General features: G+C 43.0%; 4 protein-coding genes, 1 long non-coding RNA gene and 1 other non-coding gene across 16 annotated transcripts in view; 3 read left to right on the top strand and 3 right to left on the bottom strand.

The window, feature by feature from the left end:
* The window catches only part of LOC126981842 (mucin-5B-like), a 9,747-nt gene extending 9,220 nt beyond the window's left edge, over nt 1-527 (bottom strand). For 5 of the 6 annotated variants that reach the window (XM_050833425.1, XM_050833419.1, XM_050833423.1 and 2 more), the window contains exon 1: nt 1-527. This exon is cut by the window's left edge. In XM_050833425.1, coding sequence (XP_050689382.1) covers nt 1-449 — 449 coding nt within the window. In that variant the 5' untranslated portion in view covers nt 450-527. The other variant, XM_050833424.1, reaches the window with a different exon arrangement.
* A 1,727-nt stretch (nt 528-2,254) lies between these two features.
* LOC126981846 (uncharacterized) lies at nt 2,255-3,097 on the bottom strand. Its single transcript, XR_007734225.1, has 2 exons — nt 2,685-3,097; nt 2,255-2,608 (listed from the first exon to the last, which is right to left on the bottom strand). It is a non-coding gene; the product is annotated as an uncharacterized LOC126981846 (long non-coding RNA).
* Nucleotides 3,098-6,501: 3,404 nt separating this feature from the next.
* LOC126981843 (uncharacterized) lies at nt 6,502-18,594 on the bottom strand. Of its 4 annotated transcripts, none has more exons than XM_050833427.1 (4): nt 18,447-18,594; nt 8,589-9,067; nt 8,221-8,420; nt 6,502-7,533 (listed from the first exon to the last, which is right to left on the bottom strand). In XM_050833427.1, the coding sequence occupies exons 1-4, from the start codon at nt 18,592-18,594 to the stop codon at nt 7,230-7,232; spliced, it is 1,131 nt and encodes a 376-aa protein (XP_050689384.1). In that variant the 3' UTR covers nt 6,502-7,229. The 4 variants fall into 4 exon arrangements, with proteins under 4 accessions (XP_050689384.1, XP_050689387.1, XP_050689386.1 ...); XM_050833430.1 differs by lacking the exon at nt 18,447-18,594 and adding an exon at nt 11,121-11,224; XM_050833429.1 differs by lacking the exon at nt 18,447-18,594 and adding an exon at nt 10,868-10,993.
* LOC126981844 (28S ribosomal protein S18a, mitochondrial-like) lies at nt 11,199-14,262 on the top strand. The gene is made up of 4 exons (XM_050833431.1): nt 11,199-11,912; nt 12,648-12,799; nt 13,538-13,661; nt 13,943-14,262. The coding sequence occupies exons 1-4, from the start codon at nt 11,771-11,773 to the stop codon at nt 14,047-14,049; spliced, it is 525 nt and encodes a 174-aa protein (XP_050689388.1). The 5' UTR covers nt 11,199-11,770; the 3' UTR covers nt 14,050-14,262.
* On the top strand, nt 16,821-16,904 carry Trnal-cag (transfer RNA leucine (anticodon CAG)). Its single transcript has one exon. It is a non-coding gene; the product is annotated as a tRNA-Leu (tRNA).
* Nucleotides 18,595-19,095: 501 nt separating the features above from the next.
* LOC126981840 (uncharacterized) overlaps nt 19,096-20,000 on the top strand; it is a 9,284-nt gene continuing 8,379 nt past the window's right edge. For all 3 annotated transcript variants that reach the window (XM_050833417.1, XM_050833415.1, XM_050833414.1), the window contains exon 1: nt 19,096-19,717. In XM_050833417.1, coding sequence (XP_050689374.1) covers nt 19,096-19,717 — 622 coding nt within the window. The remainder of the gene's footprint in view (nt 19,718-20,000) is intronic.

The raw sequence follows: 20,000 nt of genomic DNA, 5'->3' as shown, positions 1-20,000 counted from the left end.
CCTGTCGTGGCGGTGCCTAAGTCGGCCCTGCATTCCTTCCAGCAATCCCCAACGCGAAACTCAAGTGTTGGATCTTTTCCCAAGAGCGCCCACATCGACACTTTCATCCACTCGTCATTCTTGAAACACTTGTCTGCTGTGATGAGATGAGAGAATAGAACAGTCTGCTTGCTTCCATCTTTCTCTGCTTCTGCTGTCGCTGTTAGATTGACACTTTGGAAACCACTCGATGGCCGCACGGAGAAGGACGTGACATACACCGCTTTCCCGCGCTCTGAATGCTGTGCAGTAATCTCCTTCTCTCCTTCGTACACCTCTGTGGGGTTGGTGGCGGTGCACCTGGCTAGGCTGGGGCGAGGGCCGTAGCCGAATACCAGCAGGAGAAGGAGCAGGAGTGACAGCAGGCTCCTCCTACTCATGGCTGCGGACGCCCTGGACTGAGTGAACATAAGCGTGTATGTGTTTCTCTTCGAGTGTATCTACGTCACTTTGCATGGATATCCTGTTTACGAGTGGCCTACGACTTCCTGCCTTGGTCTTACGAAGTTACGTGTGGTGACAAGTCTCTCTCTCTCTCTCTCTCTCTCTCTCTCTCTCTCTCTCTCTCGTCTCACTTTCTGTGGCAAGCAGTTTGTGGGAAGCGGGAAGACAGATATATTTGGTTGGGTGAATTTCCCAAAACCAAGAAAACATATTCCCATCCCAGTAGTCCACTTATGTTACTGCGTATAATTCTTGCACCTTCACTCATGCTAGACACAGTGCCTCTTATGGCCGTATTTTTAAACGTTTCGTCGCCCAAGTGCACTTATTTGACAAGGCTTTCCTAGGAGTTTAGGACATATACAGGGGTAGTTTTATGACCCTGCTGGTAGTTTGACCCTCTTTCTGTATCATGAACCCAAAGAAACACTCATTAGAACCCGACTGACCCCCTCTTTGACCTCTGGAAATAGCTGATGTGAAAAGCAAGTCTCTTATAATATCGACCTTAGTTGTAATTCGACTGCAGTTTGGGTACAGGTATTATTGGGAGGTGAACGGCGCAGTACCCTGGATCATCATGTACTGGAGTGTCCCTTGGTGGCACATTATACAGACCACGAGGTCACTATGATGTTGCGGGAAGGGTCAGCTGGATCACATACCTGTCAATCTACTGTGGTGTCTTGCCATAAGATTTTGCATTAGAGACCATAAGTTTGTGTATAAAAAATGTAAGATTTGACAGGTATGGTTCCGACGGATTCAAGCAGGGTGCACGATCGAGGTACCTCCCCCCACCCCATCCCCCCACCCGCCCACCCTAACCGTAACTGTTACTCAGCACGCTCACATGAATTTGAATATGGCGCGTACAATATATTTCAAATTGCTTAAACAAACTATATTAAAAAAAACATCGCAAGCGGAGAAAAAACGTAAAATTTTCAACTTACGCCATACCTAAGACTTGAAAATCACCGAAATTACGTGACTTACGCAAAAATCGTAAGACTTGACAGCTAGGTATAGGATCGTAAATAAAGGTATTCCCCCAACTATCCTTATTAAGACCACTGATGGGTTATTAGGTAGTATAAATGTTACTCAATATTTATTAGTTTATCTCCCTTGTTGTAATTATCTGCATCAATAAACCTCAATCAATCAATCACGAACATCACTACGCCTAGCTATAAAAAATAATACATGGTGTGTCCAACTACCTTATATTACTGTCTGTTTGGTAATTAAGTGTTTTACTGTGGCATACCATTTATTTGTATACGAGAAAAAGAAGGAAAGAAAGATAAAATGGTGTGTCAAACATAAACATTGATAGGCCCGTCGCTCCACAGCCAGCGCGCCATCTTGTCCGGTTTTATTGGAATCAGCTCGCAACCGCAAAATAGCTCCCAGAGAGAGGTCCAACTTGCTTACTTTTTCTATATATCACTCACCGCTATCATTTACTTGTGCCGTTTCAGCTCCAATACATGCCACAAACATCAGAGCAAAACTTTTAATGCAGAGAAGGCTTAAGAACAAACGAACAGGGCAGATTGATGTTCACCCAGTTCCTGCTTGTTTTGTCTGTTGCTCTTTGGTGTAGTGTTCTCTTGCAGGCAATATCAACCATCACAAAGATCACAAGAGGACGAACTAGGACAAAATTAATGAACCAGGCAAATTAATATAGGTGTTACTGCTGTGTATTTCCCAGTGCGCATGCGTAGTGGACAGCAGAGCGACTTATTTCTGCGGGGAGGTATTTCTCGCCACACCGGCCATTGCGTAAGTAGAAGGCTCTGAGCACCGCCTAATTCACCATCCCACAGCGGCCCCAGCCCTCCAATGGCCCCCAAACCCTCCCTGCTCGCGGTATTAAGGCGAAACAAAGTGGTGATCATCTTTCCACTCCTCACCGCCTCCGCAATCGCCTACGACCTGCTCAACACTCGCCGCTGGAAGGAACGGAAAGCCTTGCTCGCCGCGGCAGAAGGGCAAGCCTCCGCCACTTGAATTAGAGGCTAGACACGCTCTCCCGGTGTGTGTAGGTCCTCTTAGCCACATGCACCTTGTAATCCTCTTGATGGATAATACGCAGGGGCCATAACGAACATACCTCTTTAACCCGGTAGCAGCGGGGATCATGTTTCTTAATGGACCCTCCTAGCGAGAAAAATGAGAAAAAATCATACCTCTTTAACCTGGTAGCAGCGGGGATCATGTTTCTTAATGGTCCCTCCTAGCGAGAAAAATGAGAAAAAATCATACCTCTTTAACCTGGTTGCAGCGGGGATCATGTTTCTTAGTGGTCCCTCCTAGCGAGAAAAATGAGAAAAAATCATACCTCCTTAACCTGGTTGCAGCGGGTATCATGTTTCTTAGTGGTCCCTCCTAGCGAGAAAAATGAGGAAAAAAATCGGTATTATTGTAGGAGTACACCAGTCTAGAGATGGCTTTTCTTACCCTGACCATTAGAAAGAGCTCCGCATTCTGAGTAAATTCATCCCCATAAACACCCCTCGGAAATCATTTATAACGGAGGGAGGGAGGCCGTTAGGTTAGGTTAGTTTTAGGTTAGGTTAGTGTTAGGTTAGGTTAGTTTTAGGTTAGGTTGAGGTTTAGTTTAGTTTTTTTTAGGTTAGTTAGTGTGTGTTGGTTGGTTTTAGGTTAGTTAGGTTGTTTTGTTTTAGGTTGTTAATATGTGTTAGGTTGGTTTTAGGTTAGGTTACCTGTTGGTTACAGGTTAGGTTGTTCTTAGGTTAGGTTAGGTTGGTGTTGAAGGTTGGTTGGGGTGGTTTTGGTTAAATGCACCTGGTTGGACGAAACTAAATGGTGTTGTTCAGGTGAAGAATGTGCTCTAAATTTTTATCGCAAATCATTAGTTTCTTGGTTGGAAATGCGACCTCTGGTGAAGTGCTACAAATTTACCAAAAAATCACCCCTCACACAAACCATTTCATAATATATATATCATCTATTTTGGGGGGTTTATATCGTGGCACAAATTTGGCCCGTCGCTGCTACACGGTAAATTTACATATTCAATTTTGGTTTGCTCAAGTTTTTCTTTTCTTTAGCTTAAAATTTGGGTAAATCTAAGGAATAGTGGCTCCTAGTGGGTGCATGTTTAAGATTTACCAAGTTTTCCTTCTTTTTTTTTTTCAGCTTAACATTTTTTATGCTCAATTTTCATGTTTTGTGTTGAGGTTTATTTACTTTTTTTTTTTGGTGTGTGTGTGTGGGGGGGATACATCGTCAGTTACTATTTTGTTTCATGATGTCAATATGTCGCCATTATTCATACTCAAGCCCCCCGACCTTACCCTCACCCTCCGTTGGTTACAGCCGCCAGGATGTTCTTCGCGCATGTCAAGATCGACTCCCGGGTGTTGAAGGGCGTGGCGGTGGTTTTGGGCGGCTACTTCGTTGGCGCGTGGCTGGACCGCACCGAGACAAAGAGGATGGTGTTGTTCAGGTGAGCGCAGAGACATGGGGTCGTATTTTAACCCGGTAGCAGCGGGGATCATGTTTCTTAAAGGCCCCTCTAAGCGAGAAAAATGAGAAAAAATCATCACTCACACAAACCATTTCAGAATATATATCAAAGCATTTGTGATCAACTTATGCATCATCTATTTTGGGGGGTTTATATCATGGCACAAATTTGGCCCATCGCTGCTACACGGTAAAGCCACAAATTTGGCCCGTCGCTGCTACTGGGTTAAAACATTTCATCTCCTAAGTTCTCATATTGGTCAAGGCTTTCATAGGAGTTTGGGGCATTTCCAGGCGTAGTTTTATGACCCTGGTGGTAGCTTGACCCTTCCTCAGTTACATGAACATAAAAAAAACTTATTTAAACCTGATTGAACCCTCTTTGACTTTTAGTAATGGTGTATGTGAGAAGCCAAAGTATCTTACAATACCAGCCATGAACAGGTGAATGAGAGGGCGAACACCTAATCTAACCTAACAAAAACAGGTGAAATGGAGAGTAATTAGATAAATGATGGTAATATTCAGGTGAGTGGAGAATATGGACACAATGACGGACAGGTAAACAGGAGAATGAAGAGAGAAACAACAGGTGAACATGAGATTAAATAGGGAAACAGATGAAATAGAAAATTATAGTGAGAGAATAAAGAGAGAAACAATTGAAATATAGAATAATTAAGAGAAGGGATGGTGATGTTCAGGTGAGTGGAGAACAGGAACAGAATGACGGACAGGTAAACAGGAGAGAAAATAGAGAAATTGGTGAAATAGAGTGATAGTGAGAGAGAGAGAGAGAGAGAGAGAGAGAGAGAGAGAGAGAGAGAGAGAGAGAGAGAGAGAGAGAGAGAGAGAGAGAGAATACCCGAGATTACATTCACACATTCCCAGCACATTCCCAGCAAGAAAAAGAAAAGAAAAAAGGAAAAACAAAGACAAAAGAGTATACATAGACTTCAGACTACATTAATTTAGCTCCATGTATAAAAAAGGAAGAAAAAGATCAATATACTTAAGCATTAAAACAAACTTCAACTGGAATCATAACTTCATGTCTCCTCTTCCCCTTCCTCCTCCCCCTCCCCCTCCTCTATCCCCCCTTTTTCTGCCCCTTCTCAACCTTTTCCTCTTCCTCCTCCCCCATTTCCATCTTCTCTTTTCCTTCCCTTCATCCCCTTCCCCCTCCTCCTTCTCCTCCTCTATCCCCCCTTTTTCTTCCCCTTCTCAACCTTTTCCTCTTCCTCCTCCCCCCATTTCCATCTTCTTCCCCTTTCCTTCCCTTCATCCCCTTCCTCTCCCTCCTCCCCCCTTTCCTTCACCCCTCACCATTTTTCTTTCCTCCATTACTTTATTTCTTCCTCCTCCTTCCCTTTTTCATCTTCCTCCTCCTTCACATTCCTTTCTACTTCCCCTTTCCTCCTCCTTCACCCCTTCCCATTCCCCTATTCTTCACCCCTCCTCCTCCATTCCTTCTCCATATTCCTTCCTCCTCCTCCTACTATTGTTTCCCTCTTCTCCATCCTCCTCCTTTCCTTCTTCTTGTTCATCCCCTCCCTCTTCTTTTTCACCTTTCTTATACCCATTTTTCATTACCTTTCCCTTCTCCCTCCTCCTCCCTCTTACCCTTTTCATTCTTCCCCCACCCCTCTTCTTCCTTCCTATTTTCTTCCTCTTATCCCTTTCCTTCATCCTCCTATACCTTTCCTTCTTCCCCATTCCCCTGTCCTTAACCTTTCCCCTCTCCTCAATTCCCCATTCCCTTTCCTTCATCCTCCTATACCTTTCCATTTCCCCCATTCCCCTCCCCCCATAACAGAGACAAGTCAGCCCTGTATGGCCGAGAATTGGCCCCGGGTGAGAAACCATCTTGGCCGTGAATACCATCACCACCACCACCACCAGGGCCATCAACACCATCAGCGGCATCATCAGCGCTGGTGTTCCTGCCGCCATCACCACCACCACCTCCTCCCCCCCTTATGGTGTCCCCCCTTCCCCCTACCTACCCTCCCCCCACCCCACCCCTTGTACAAAGACCCCAGTGTGTGTAGAATCATGATGGAATAAAGTGAGAGTATTGTAGTTTGTTTTTGTTTTCTTTGTTTTCCGGTGCCGTGGTCTAATGGTTAATGTGCCAGCCTTCTTTTTCTCTGTTTTACCTTCATTTTTATCCCATGGACTCTTAGAAGGCCATGGTTCATCCTCCCTTTCCGGCTGGTCGATAAGCTAAGGACCCCAGAAAACTACCCACCCATTTTCCTTTTTCCTTTATTTTCCTTTTTTTTTTTGTGTGTGTGTGTGTGTGTGTGTGAATTCATATACACTTAGGGGGGAAGAATAAGTCAACATTTTCTTTTCTTTCTTTTTTTTAATGGTGAGAATCCATATCATCCTTCGTAATCAAGCTAAGGACCCCAGAAAACTACCCACCCGTTTTCCTTTTTCCTTTATTTTCCTTTTTTTTGTGTGTGTGTGAATTCATATACACTTAGGGGGGAAGAATAAGTCAACATTTTCTTTTCTTTCTTTTTTTTAATGGTGAGAATCTGTATCATCCTTCGTAATCAAGCTAAGGACCCCAGAAAAACTACCCATCCAAAATAATAGTAATAATAATTTGTACCATTTCACATAACACACAAATAATTTACCTCTCAAGATTTGGAAAGAAGTCCTGTATTTGCAGACATTCTGGAGCTCACTCATCCTTATCTTTCTCAGCAATAAACCATTCTTCCTATTTTCTTACTTCATTTGTTTTCCTCCTCTTTTATCTTTCTCAGTGTTTTCTACTCTAAAGCCAACAGGAGTGATTGTTTTATAAGCCTCACCACATTTACGGACAGACATATGTGCATATTCTCTAACATTTCAGGTCTCACACACACACATTGGATAAGGCTTTGGTAGAGGTGGTTGTGTGTGTTAGTATTTCCATGGGTAGTGTTATGAGCCTAGTGATAGTTTGACAAGGCTTCAGTAGAGGTGGTTGTGTGTGCCAAGATTTCCATGGGTAGTTTTATGAGCCTAGTGATAGTTTGACAGGGCTTTAGTAGAGGTGGTTGTGTGTGTGTGTCAGTATTTCCATGGGTAGTTTTATGAGCCTAGTGATAGTTTGACATGAAAAACACTCAACCTACTCACCAATTTCTATTAAGCCATTTCAACAGAGACTCAACCAGATTAACAAGTCACCATTTTCTATCAAGCCTATTCCATTAAGACGCAACCAGACTATTAGGTCACCGTTTTCTATCAAGTCTTTTCAACTGAGACTCAAGCAGTTTGCGAAGGCTTGACGTGTGTGTATTGACGGCGAAACGCAAGCCCTCAAGGTCACTCATGTGCGGCCCAAACCTCTTCAGGGCAACGGAGAGGCACTGTCCGAACCTCACGTTGCTGCTGTGGAGATGCGAGACATTGGCAATCGCTGTCAGGGCGGTCGAGTGCGTTTCCAAGTCCTTGGGGTCAGAAGCCTCGAGGAGAAGATGTAGAGTTGGCAGGTCTGTGTCCGTGTCCGTCTGCTGTGTCCGCTCGGAGAAAGCTCTGTATAGGAAGAGGAGGAGAGAGTTAGAGAGAAGGTTGTGAAGAGGAATGGAGAATAATAGAATAAGAGGAATGAGCGAAGGATATGGATAGAAATGGAGAATAGAAGGAGGGTGGAGGAAGAAGAGTAATAAAGAGAACAGGATGAAGATGAATAAAATAGAATAGGAAGAAGACTAAAGAGAATAGGAAAAGAAGAGAAAGAATAGAGTAGCAGAAAGTGGAGAGAAGGATGTGGATAGGGAAAGAAAGAACAGAATAAGAGAAACGAGTGGAAAGAAGGGTTAGGATAGAATAAAGATAAATAGGAAGAGAAAATTGATGGATTATTCGGATAACCGTGGCGGAAAGTGAGGAATTGCATGATTGATTGGGGCGTGTGGTCAAACAATGAGCTACCATGATTGATTGGGCTGTGCAGTCCTTTGTTTAGTCCCATTTCTATTCCCATTCTCTTCCTCCTTTCCCTCTTCCTCCATTATATCTCCTTCCTTTTCTTTCCTTTTCTCTCTCTCCTTACTCTTCCTTCTTCCCGTCAACATAATGTGTTTTCTTCTTTTTCTTCCTAATCTCTTTATTGCTCTTCTTCCTATTTATTTATTTATTATTATTATTCCTATTCTACTTCCATATCATCTTTGTGTCTGCTTTCCTCCTCCTCCTCCTCCTCCTCCTCCTGCACCTCACCTGAGTAAACGAGTGGCCAGGTGCGGGGAACAGGTGGGCAGCAGGTGCGTCAAGAGGTCTCGGTGCTGCTGGTGGAGAGTCGGGAGGTGGAGGAGGAGCGGGTGGAGGACGCTCTCCACCACGACGGGTGTGTGTGCCTCCATCAGGTGTGTGAGCGCATCCGTGACGGGTGTGGAGAGTTGGGTGTCCAGGTGGAAGAGCTGTGGAAGGGAGGGTGGATGAGTGAGAAGGGAAAGTGGATGAAATAAAAGAAAAAAAGTAAAAAAGATAAGTATTCTTTCTTTTTATGTTTATTCTCTCTCTCTCTCTCTCTCTCTCTCTCTCTCTCTCTCTCTCTCTCTCTCTCTCTCTCTCTCTCTCTCTCTCACCTTAGGCAAAAGAAGTAGCTTTCCGACGAGGGCGACCACACTTCTGTCCCTCTTCTCCGCCTTGCTACACGCCCTCAAGATCACCTCCTCCTCTATATCCTCCCCCTCCCCCTCACACACCTCCTTGTACCCCACAGCCTTGTACAGCTCCCCGTCAACAGCCCCTGAAGTATGGAGGATGCGTATGACCTCCCTCTGTAGCGCCCTAATGTCGGTTTTCTCATTAGGGTGCGTGGTTTCGTTCCTCTCGTCATTGGGTGATATTTCCAATTTGACGGTTTTTGCTTCCGTGCGAGATTCTGTGTTGCTGTTGATGGTGGTGTTTGAGGTTGCGGTGTTCTCCCATTCGTCATCGGTTTGGTGCAGTGCCAGTCGGTGCCCACAGTTGAATATTCTCTGGCCCTCGCTTAGTCTGAGGCACAGAGCTTCGTATTCATCGCGGTTGGCTGGGCTAATGGTTACCTCGCCCCACATCCTCCCTGCGGTTAGGTTAGGTTGGATTAGGTTTGGTTCAGTAAGGCAAGGCAAAGTTACGATAGTTTGAATTATGTTAAAATTCAGTGTTAGGTTAGATTAGGTTTGGAACGGTTTGGTTTGGTTAGGTTAGGTTTGGTAAGGCACAGCAAAGTTACGATAGTTTGAATTATGTCAAAATTCAATGTTAGGTTTGGAATGGTTTGGTTTGGTAAGGCAGGCAAAGTTACGATAGTTTGAATTATGTCAAAATTCAATGTTAGATTAGGTTAGGTTTGGAATGGTTTGGTTTGGTAAGGCACGGCAAAGTTACGATAGTTTGAATTATGTCAAAATTCAATGTTAGGTTAGATTAGGTTTGGAATGGTTTGGTTTGGTAAGGCAAGGCAAAGTTACGATAGTTTGAATTATGTTAAAATTCAATGTTAGGTTAGGTTAGGTTTGGAATGGTTTGGTTTGGTAAGGCAAGGCAAAGTTATGATAGTTTGAATTATAAGTTACAATTCAAGGTAAGAGTACTAGAATAGGTAGATTTGAATTTCTTTGCTTAACTATATATTGGTTTGGCTAAATACATTGGCCTTGCAGTTATAGGCTAGGTTTGGTAAAGTGCCCCAAGGAATAAAAATAATTTGTAAGGAAATTTGAGGATAGTGCGCTACAATACAATAGACACATAGGTTTGGATAGATTTGATTGATAATTGTTTTACTTGAATATATTGCCCCTGCAGTTAAGTAAGGCTTGGTTTGGTAAGGGTGGGGTAGTTGAGATAATTTGCCTTGTAAGTGTGAACTCGGCAAGTATGTACTCGACAATTTTATGAGTGCAACAAAAGAAGCAAATGTGTGTCTGGTGTGGTGCTTGGTGCTGCCTGGGTGGGGGTGAGGCCAGGGTGAGAGCTTAGCAGAGGGGTGTCATGCCTGGCCTGGGCTCCGGGGTACATATTCCCGAAGCCTGTATGGGTATGTGGCGTCTACTCTTGAACATGGCAGGATAGGTTAGGTTAGGTTATGTAAGGTTTGGGCAAAATGAAGAAAATATCAAAGGACAATTACTCTTCAATGAGGTAACGATACAAGAATCCAAGGAAATAGTGTATGAGATGTGGCAGAAAAGAGAAAGCCAACAAAAGAACATGACGGAAACAGTAGCATAAGAAGACCTGGAACAACATAAGGGAAGCGCCAACACAAAGGCCAAGCTTCCCGACTTACACCTGACCTGACCTGACCTGACCTGGAGTTATAAAAGGGAATTTTGAATAGGAATCACAATGAGTATTTTCCAGAACGGGGTCAGTCTAGGCGGATTCCACAAGAAGGGAACCCCATAAGTGCCAGAAGAATTAATATTTGCGTAATTACTCTTTGCACTAAAACTATTAAGCCGCTTCTGGAGTGTGTGTCAATTGCACTGAGTAAAGACTAGTGCCCGTGGTTAGTTTAGAAGTTATAGCGGGTGTCTTCACTCAAGGACCACATACCCACAGAGACTTCAGGAATATGGCTGGTATTGTTAAACGCTTCCACCTCCCACATCAACTACTTCCAAAGGCCAAAAAGGAGATCAACCGAATTTTAACGACTGTGTTTTTAGGTTCATGGTACAGAAGAAGGGTCAGTCTACCACCAGGGTCATAAAACTACCCAAGGAAATTACCCAAACTCTCATGAAAGCCTCGTCAAATATGTGAGATTGGGCACAAGAATGTTTAAAAATATGGCCCTATATGCCCCCAGGGTGAGGTAATTCAGGGCAAGGAGGGGCGGGTAGTTTGCCACTTGGCCAAACCAGAATAATACCCGAAATCTTAAGGTTAAATCAGTGAAAAGTACTTGTAGTTGGATCCGAATACAATATTAAAGTACTTGTGGTTGGACTCGAGTTCAGCTCTTGACAAGGAGAGAATAATACTAACATAACTAATAATAACACACTCTGTCCTGCCTGGGGGTTGGGAATGCATGTTCCTCCCTTCTCCCTTGTTCTTTACCTGCAACAATAAATTATCAATCAATCAATCACTATAATAAAACGAAAGTTAGTAATGCAGACCCGTTGGAAGGAAGGAAACACGAGGAGGAGAAAAGCTCAACACTCGCTGGCCAAACAACAACAACAACAACAACAACTCTCGTGAAGGTGCCGGTCAAAAGAAGAAGAAGAAGTCTCCCTCAGCCCCACACTGCCCTCAAAGACCTTCCTGCATTAGTCGGGTCATCCGGGGTCAACTCGACAAGCTCAGCCCCGACCCTGGAGGCACACAACACAGCAAGTCACCAGCAACACCCACAACCGGTGTTCTAGAGGCCGTGGTCCCATACCCTTATGAGTCCCCTATAACACTAAGGAAGAAAAGAAGGAGGATGAGCAATAATCAGGAAGGAAAGGAAAGACGGAAGAGTTAGGAAGAAAGGAGGGAAGAGAGAAGACAAAGGGAGGAAGAAAGGTACGAGAGAGAGAGAATAGACCAGCAGAACCGAAGGAAGGAAAGAGAAGAACAGGGTTGCAATAACATAGGAAGAAAGAAAGGAGAAAGACGAGCAATACCGAAGGAAGGAAAGAGAAGAACAGGCTGGCAATAACATAAGAAGAAAGGAAGGAGAAAGAGGAGCAAAGAAAACCAGCAAAACCGAAGGAAAAAAAAACGATAAGGAAAACTCACCAGGAAGAAATTAAAAAAAGAAGGAAGAAAGGGAGAGAAAATGGCTGCCCGTATAGTAACCTCCCTCCCTCGGCTCCTTCCCCCCATGGCCTCCACAATTACTCGCCTCCCCCTCTCCCTCCCCCACGCCCACACCCACGCCAGGCTCCTCCACGCCTCCCAGGTCCACAGGCTCAAGGAAAGTAAGTGGAAGAAGAAGTTGTGTTGATGTATTAAAATGTGGAAATTGCAATATAAGAATGACAGTTAGAATTGATGATTTTTTGGTATTTCAGTCTTATTAATTACTTTTATTTATTTACACTTACGCTTACCCACGTTGAGATGCTACAGCAGGTCACCGCTAAACCTACATCTTGCTGTGTGAGCCGAGTTTTTTAATATTAAAAGAACCCCATTATCTGGCTGCCACTAATCTGTTTTCTTTCCTCCTTTTTCCTCTCGTCCTTCCTTTCTTCCTTCCTTGGGTTTTCTAATTTGGTATTAACAAGATAACAAGATTGTGTACTTTGGTAAAACTCCAGAATCACACCCACCTTGAGATGGTACAGCAGGTCCTCACTAAACCTACATCTTGCTGTGTGTGCCGAGTTTTCTAATATTAAAAGAACTCTATCATCTGTTTTCTTGCCTCCTTTTTCCTTTCCCCCTCCTTCCATTCTTGTTTTGTTTTTCCACCTGATTTTTCCTCCCTCCTCCTCCTCCTCCTCAACCTAACGGATAACAGTAACCCATCGCTGCACCCTTTGCCCCTTCACCTCCCCTAGCAGTGTGACAGAGATGAGCACTAATAATCATTTTACTTTTCCCCTTTCACTGTCTTGTCTCGTCATCCCTTCCCCTAACAATGTGACAGAGACGAGCACTGAGGCTATGTACATATGCCCCCCTTTTAACCTTTGCCTCTTGCCCAACAGTTCTGGTGGTGGAGGAAGACAATGAAAACGTGAAGGTGGAGGGGCGGTACCTCCCCTCCCCTAACACTGGCCGCCTGGTGAAGTGTGAGGAGGGGGAGGAGGCAGCCCCCGCCTGTCCCCTCTGCGCCTTGAACCTGGACGTAAAGCACACGGTGAGGGTGTTTGGGTGTTGTTTTAGTTGTTTTGTTTTGGTGTGGTTGTTATTGAAGTCAGTGTTGTTTTTTTAGTCGTTTATTCTCATGTGATTGTTATAAAGAAGATGGCGCCACTATAAACACTTGCCTGCGCCATGACGGGCTGGGGCCAAACACCATCCAGGCCTCTTAAGCAAGCCTACCAGTGCTATAGGCGTAGACGTAAAAAAAAATTAATAATATAATAGGTAAGCTCTAATTGTTTATTTTCTTATGGTTGTTCTAGTTTTGGTGTCTTAGTTATTTTTGCCTGAATGGGTTTTTTTATTTTGTTGTTTTAATTGTTTTTCCTGGTGTGATTATTATAGTTTTGATGTTGTTTTGAATGTTTGTTTTCTGATGATTATTATTGACTTGCCGTCCAGTTTTAATGTTTTAAACGTTTATTCTCATATGATTATTACTGATGTGTTGTTTAGTTTTGTTTACTTATATGTGTTAACTCCCTCGTGTACTTTTATATGTACATTCAATTATTTATTCATACTTAATTTACCTTTACTTTTTACTATTTTTTACTTTTTACCTTTACTTCTTTGTTACAAACTCATTTGATATCATGTGTGTGTTTCATTCTCAAATGATTTTATTCCTATTTCATATTCCTCTCTTCACCACTATCATCTCCACTAACCTTTCCCCCCCTCCCCCCCACCACCACCATCACCACTGACACCGCCCCCCAATACCCTACAGGATGTGCTGATCCTGTCCCAGTTCATGACGAGGGAGGGCGGTGTGCTGCCGCGCCGCATCACAGGGCTGTGTGCGAAGCAGCAGCGGCGCATCAATTGGCTGATCATCATGGCGCAGAAGGCGGGTGAGTATCGAGGTGAAGGGGGGAGGTGGGGGGTGTATGAGTCAATGGGTAAAATTCACCTTCAGGTCACTGCAGCCCAATTTATCTGATGTCCAGAATATAGAGGCTCGATTTATACACAGCATACTATACAGGGGGGCCTTTAAGAAACATGATTGCTGCAGCTACCGGGTTAATCTGTGTGCATATCATTATTATTTTTGTTAACTCAGCATTTTGGATATTCTGCCTGCATAGTGTTAGTATTTTATTGACTCAGCAGTGTGGATATTCCTCCCCAGGCCTGATGCCCAACCTCGCCCCTGTCAACAGCAAGAGGGACCCGAGGAGGAGGTACGGGTCCAAGAAGCACAATCGTTACTTTGACGAGGACACGCTACCCAAGTGATCCTCAGAACCACAGCCGTTGCCACCAAGACCCTTAACTGCTGCACACTCATTTCCACCTCTTATTCCTTCTCTTCTTGCCTCCTCCTCCTCCTCCTCCTCCTCCTCCTCCTCCTCATCTAGTCTTTCTTTGTCTTGAGTTGTTGTACATATGTATTGTGGAAGAAAAGTTTGCTATCCGTGTTTGGCAGTTCTGAATAAATTGTTTCTTTCATGGATTATTTTAATTGTTGAAGAAATGGTACAGAGGAGAAGAAAGGTGTTTGTGGCCCCAACCCAAAGCCAGATGAAAAGGTGCAAGGATTGTGTGAAGGTGGCAAATGTAGAAGGACTGAGTTACTGGAGAGAAAGAAGAACAGAAGGATGCAAAAAAGATAAAAAGAAAGTAAAACTAACATCTGGAAAATGCAAAGAAAAATGGAAGGGTCTTTCCACCACCTATTTTTAAGATCATCATCATCAGAAATCACTAGTCCACTTGCTCCGTCATCCCTCACTCTCCGTCAGATGCTAGCGACTTGAAGAAGCAGATTGGTGTCTTGGGAAATAAGTGGCTGCACAGAATCACGGGATATTGCTGGAATGACTGTCAAACCAGCAATTACTTCATGTGACTGACTCAAGGCTTATTACCTGCATAATCCCTAAATGCTAACTCCGGTTATACGGGCTCATGGTAAGCTACCCAGAAGGTAACTCTCCTCACCAGGTTGTTTTTGTAAGAGACAGCCCCAAGGGGACACCCACAAAATTAGTAGCTTGAACAAGTCGATAAATCCTACTATGAGGTACTTAGGATGGTAAGGGGGCCTGCGTAACGACTTGGCCAGAGGAACTCGTGGGTTTAGCATCGTAGGGTGGGCGAGGCAACGCACATCCCCCTCTGGCATATGACCCTATTGATTGGTTGGTTTAAACTTGGTGTATTCCCTAATCCATGATGCTCTCCTTTCTTAATGTCATACCCCGCATCTTGTCTTGACTCATTGCAACTTACAATATTATAAGTTAATAGAGTAGTGGAATAGATGTTCACTGTGGTTGTATAGTCAGGAATAAACAGGAAAATGAATAAAGGAAAATGATCATATGGTTGGTTATTGAAGGAAAATGGTCTTGTGGTTGTTGGTCATTGAAGGAAAATGGTCTTGCTTGGTTGGTTATTGAAGGAAAATGGTCTTGTTTGGTTGGTTATTGAAGGAAAATGGTCTTGCTTGGTTGGTTATTGAAGGAAAATGGTCTTGTTTGGTTGGTTATTGAGGGAAAATGGTCTTGTTTGGTTGGTTATTGAAGGAAAATGGTCTTGCTTGGTTGGTCATTGAAGGAAAATGGTCTTGCTTGGTTGGTTATTGAAGGAAAATGGTCTTGTGGTTGTTGGTTATTGAAGGAAAATGGTTTTGTTTGGTTGGTTATTGAAGAAAAATGGTCTTGTTTGGTTGTTGGTTATTGAAGGAAAATGGTCTTGTTTGGTTGGTTATTGAAGGAAAATGGTCTTGTGGTGGTTGGTTATTGAAGGAAAATGGTCTTGTTTGGTTGGTTATTGAAGGAAAATGGTTTTGTTTGGTTGGTTATTGAAGGAAAATGGTTTTGTTTGGTTGGTTATTGAAGGAAAATGGTCTTGTTTGGTTGGTTATTGAAGGAAAATGGTCTTGTGGTTGTTGGTTATTGAAGGAAAATGGTTTTGTTTGGTTGGTTATTGAAGAAAAATGGTCTTGTTTGGTTGGTTATTGAAGGAAAATGGTCTTGTTTGGTTGGTTATTGAAGGAAAATGGTTTTGTGGTGGTTGGTTATTGAAGGAAAATGGTCTTGTGGTGGTTGGTTATTGAAGGAAAATGGTCTTGTTTGGTTGTTGGTTATTGAAGGAAAATGGTCTTGTGGTGGTTGGTTATTGAAGGAAAATGGTCTTGTTTGGTTGGTTATTGAAGGAAAATGGTCTTGTTTGGTTGGTTATTGAAGGAAAATGGTCTTGTTTGGTTGGTTATTGAAGGAAAATGGTCTTGTTTGGTTGGTTATTGAAGGAAAATGGTCTTGTTTGGTTGGTTATTGAAGGAAAATGGTCTTGTTTGGTTGGTTATTGAAGGAAAATGGTCTTGTTTGGTTGGTTATTGAAGGAAAATGGTCTTGTTTGGTTGGTTATTGAAGGAAAATGGTCTTGTTTGGTTGGTTATTGAAGGAAAATTATCTTGTTTGGTTGTTGGTTATTGAAGGAAAATGGTCTTGTTTGGTTGGTTATTGAAGGAAAATGGTCTTGTTTGGTTGGTTATTGAAGGAAAATGGTTTTGTTTGGTTGGTTATTGAAGGAAAATGGTCTTGTTTGGTTGGTTATTGAAGGAAAATGGTCTTGTTTGGTTGTTGGTTATTGAAGGAAAATGGTCTTGTTTGGTTGGTTATTGAAGGAAAATGGTCTTGTTTGGTTGGTTATTGAAGGAAAATGGTCTTGTTTGGTTGGTTATTGAAGGAAAATGGTCTTGTTTGGTTGGTTATTGAAGGAAAATGGTCTTGTTTGGTTGTTGGTTATTGAAGGAAAATAGGCTTCTGGTTATTGAAGATATGGTCGTATATATAAGTTATTGAGGAAAAATGGTCTTGTAGTTTGTTACTGAGAAAATAGGCTTCTGGTTGGTTACTGGACTAAGGAAAATGGGTGTTGTTGATGCTAATTATACTAAATAGAGACAATATTCTTCTTTAATAACACAGCAATTAGGATTCATGACTAAAATCGATAAAAAGTATTAGACTGCATGCCATAGATATCGCTTATAGCAACGAGTCAGGATGGCCGAGCGGTCCAAGGCGCTGCGTTCAGGTCGCAGTCCGGTCTTCCGGGCGTGGGTTCGAATCCCACTCCTGACACTAGGTTTTTTTTCTTAATTTTTTTGTTACATTTGTGTCATTGTTACGTTAGTTTTTTTTTCTTAATTTTTTTGTTACATTTGTGTCATTGTTACGTTAGTTTTTTTTTTTCTTAATTTTTTTGTTACATTTGTGTCATTGCTACGTTAGTTTTTTTCTTAATTTTTTTGTTACATTTGTCATTGCTACGTTAGTTTTTTTTTCTTAATTTTTTTGTTACATTTGTGTCATTGTTACGTTAGTTTTTTTTTCTTAATTTTTTTGTTACATTTGTGTCATTGTTACGTTAGTTTTTTTTTCTTAATTTTTTTGTTACATTTGTGTCATTGTTACGTATTCGGGTATTGAGTAAAAAATAGGCCTATATGTCAATCGTGCAGAATTTTGCGATACCTTCAATGTAAATAAATAAAAACTTAATATTTTTGGTAATTTTGTGTCATTGTTACGTCTTCGGGTACTGGGTAAGAGTGAAAGATAGGCCTATATATCAATCGTGTAGAATTTTGCGATACCTTCAATGAAATATAAATAAAAACTTCATATTTTTGGTAATTTTGTCATTGTTACGTCTTCGGGTATTGAGTAAGAATGAAAGATAGACCTATATATCAATCGTGCAGTGTAAATAAAATAAAATAAACACTCCTGACAATAGATTTTTTTTTTTTTTTTGTGTGTTATTGCTACGTCTTCGGGTATCGATGAAAAAGTGAAATATACATCAGCCTTATGCAGAATCTCGCAATACCTTCAATATATCAATAACAGAAAGGCGGCCGAACCGACTTGTATATTTTCCATTGCAATCTGGTAAGGCTAACTAACGGTGTATATTTCCCTTGAACAGCCGGGAGATTTATGCAGCCCTTGTTCCTTTAAGCAGTGTGTCTATATATTCAAACTGTGTGAACCGATTGCTGTGATAAGCGCCGCCGTTGGGCCACCAGTGAGTCATCTTCCATTTATAATTATGCCTCAGCGAAGTAACGGACATCCTCTGGTGAACGAGGGTGGACTGTTATAAAGAAAAGATAGCAAAATATATATAACAAGTGCTTAAACATTACCTGCAACAATAAACTATCAATCAATCAAGACTTTTCTCCCTTGTTGTTTACCTGCAACAATAAACTATCAATCAATCAAGACTTTTCTCCCTTGTTGTTTACCTGCAACAATAAACTATCAATCAATCAATCAATCACTTACACGAGGGAAATACAACACTGATCAGCGTGTATATTGCGTTTTTCCTGTACAAATCCACAGACTTAATTTCTGGTCACTAAAGGCAAAGCAAATGTACGAAAAAATTAAACACGTAAATGAATAGATAAAAAAGAAGGCAGTATGAATTAAGGGAATACGGTAATATTTCGATACATATACCCCTCCATATAGTCATTGAAAGCTAACAACCACTCAAATAATAAATAGATGAGCAAAATGAAGATGATTATATAGATGATCATAAGATAAAGGCAATTAAACTATAACAAAAACTGATAACTGAAGGGGAAACGAAACTAAAAGGAATACCTGGGTCCAGTGTTCCCATTTTAGCGGGAAACGCGCAATTTCTAGCGCGTTCAACAGTGGTCATCGCCGTACGTGTCTGCTTCCTGTACACCGCGTAACGCGTCCCTACCCTGTCCCACTCAAGAATGAGAGACTGTTTGTTTATCATCCTTGGTCGCACTCCCGTCTCCCCACAGCAACTTTCCTGCGCGTTTTGGGTTGTGAGAGTTGGGAGCACTGCCGGGCCAGTCAGATAAGGCGGGAGACACAGGGAGGAGAGAAGCTCAGCGGCGCCACTCAAAACAAAAATTCAAGCCCCGATACACCAAGCAGCCCCTAAACACCAACCCCAAAGCACCTCAAGACCACAAGGGGCAGTGAGGATAACGACCCCAAACTCCTGCAAGACCACAAGAGACGGTGAAGAGGGAAGCCCAGGGGCGTTACTTTAAACCACAATTCAAGCCCCGATACACCAAGCAGCGCCAAAACACCAACCCCAAAGCACCTCAAGACCACAAGGGGCAGTGAGGATAACGACCCCAAACTCCTGCAAGACCACAAGAGACGGTGAAGAGGGAAGCCCAGGGGCGTTACTTTAAACCACAATTCAAGCCCCGATACACCAAGCAGCCCCTAAAAACCCACCCCAAAGCACCTCCAGACCACCATGGAGTGCGTGAGGGCGTCCTTTGAGCGGCTGGCAGTGCGCGGGGAGGCCGGGCTGGCATGGGAGGAGGATGAGAGCTGTTCAACCCTCCATGGCGGGACCTACGAAGCCGCCCTAATAAAACTCAACTCCAGGGTGGAAGCGAGTGTCCTGCTGCTGAGGAACCACGTGGCCCTGGAGGAGTTCACAGTGGACGTCGTGGTGACAAAAAATGAAGAGGAAGAGGAGGAGGGAGCTAGTGGCGGGGTCCTCAACTTCATCCAGGAAAGATTCGCTGGCGGCAAGAAAAAACCCAAAAACCTGAATAATAACAATAAATCCGAGGAGGCTTTAGTGTCATCATGGGAGGTGTGCAGAGGGCAAGGCTACCATGGTCTGTACGCCCTGGCCAAAATCACCCCGGATACCCTGCCAAATAACCCCTGCCGAGAGAGATACACGGCAGGGCAGTACGCTGAGGCTCTCCTTGGGGGGTGCCGCGCCCACTTCATGTTCCAGCGCCCCAGCCCGATTTTTGAGGCCCAGGCTTTAGGGCTGTGGGGGGCGGGGGGCGGCGGCTGTGTGTCTGCTGTGGGGGTGTGTTACCTGGTCTTGGCGTGGAGGCTTAATGAGCGGGAGACAGGTGAGTATATGGGGTGTGGGTGTGATTGTATAGTTATTAGTGTGTGTATGGGTGTGATAGTAGAGTTATTAGTGTGAATGGGTGTGATAGTAGAGTTATTAGTGTGTGTATGGGTTTGATTGTATAGTTATTAATGTGTATGGGTGTGATAGTAACGTTATTAGTGTGTATGGGTGTGATAGTATAGTTATTAGTGTGAATGGGTGTGATTGTATAGTTATTAGTGTGAATGGGTGTGGTAATATAGTTATGGGTGTGATAGTATAGTTATTAGTGTGAATGG

This window comes from Eriocheir sinensis, chromosome 49 (genome assembly GCF_024679095.1).
Source record: "Eriocheir sinensis breed Jianghai 21 chromosome 49, ASM2467909v1, whole genome shotgun sequence".
NCBI classification, from domain to species: domain Eukaryota; kingdom Metazoa; phylum Arthropoda; class Malacostraca; order Decapoda; family Varunidae; genus Eriocheir; species Eriocheir sinensis.
Note: the sequence above shows the minus strand (reverse complement) of the source record. Positions and strands in the feature narration are given on the sequence as shown.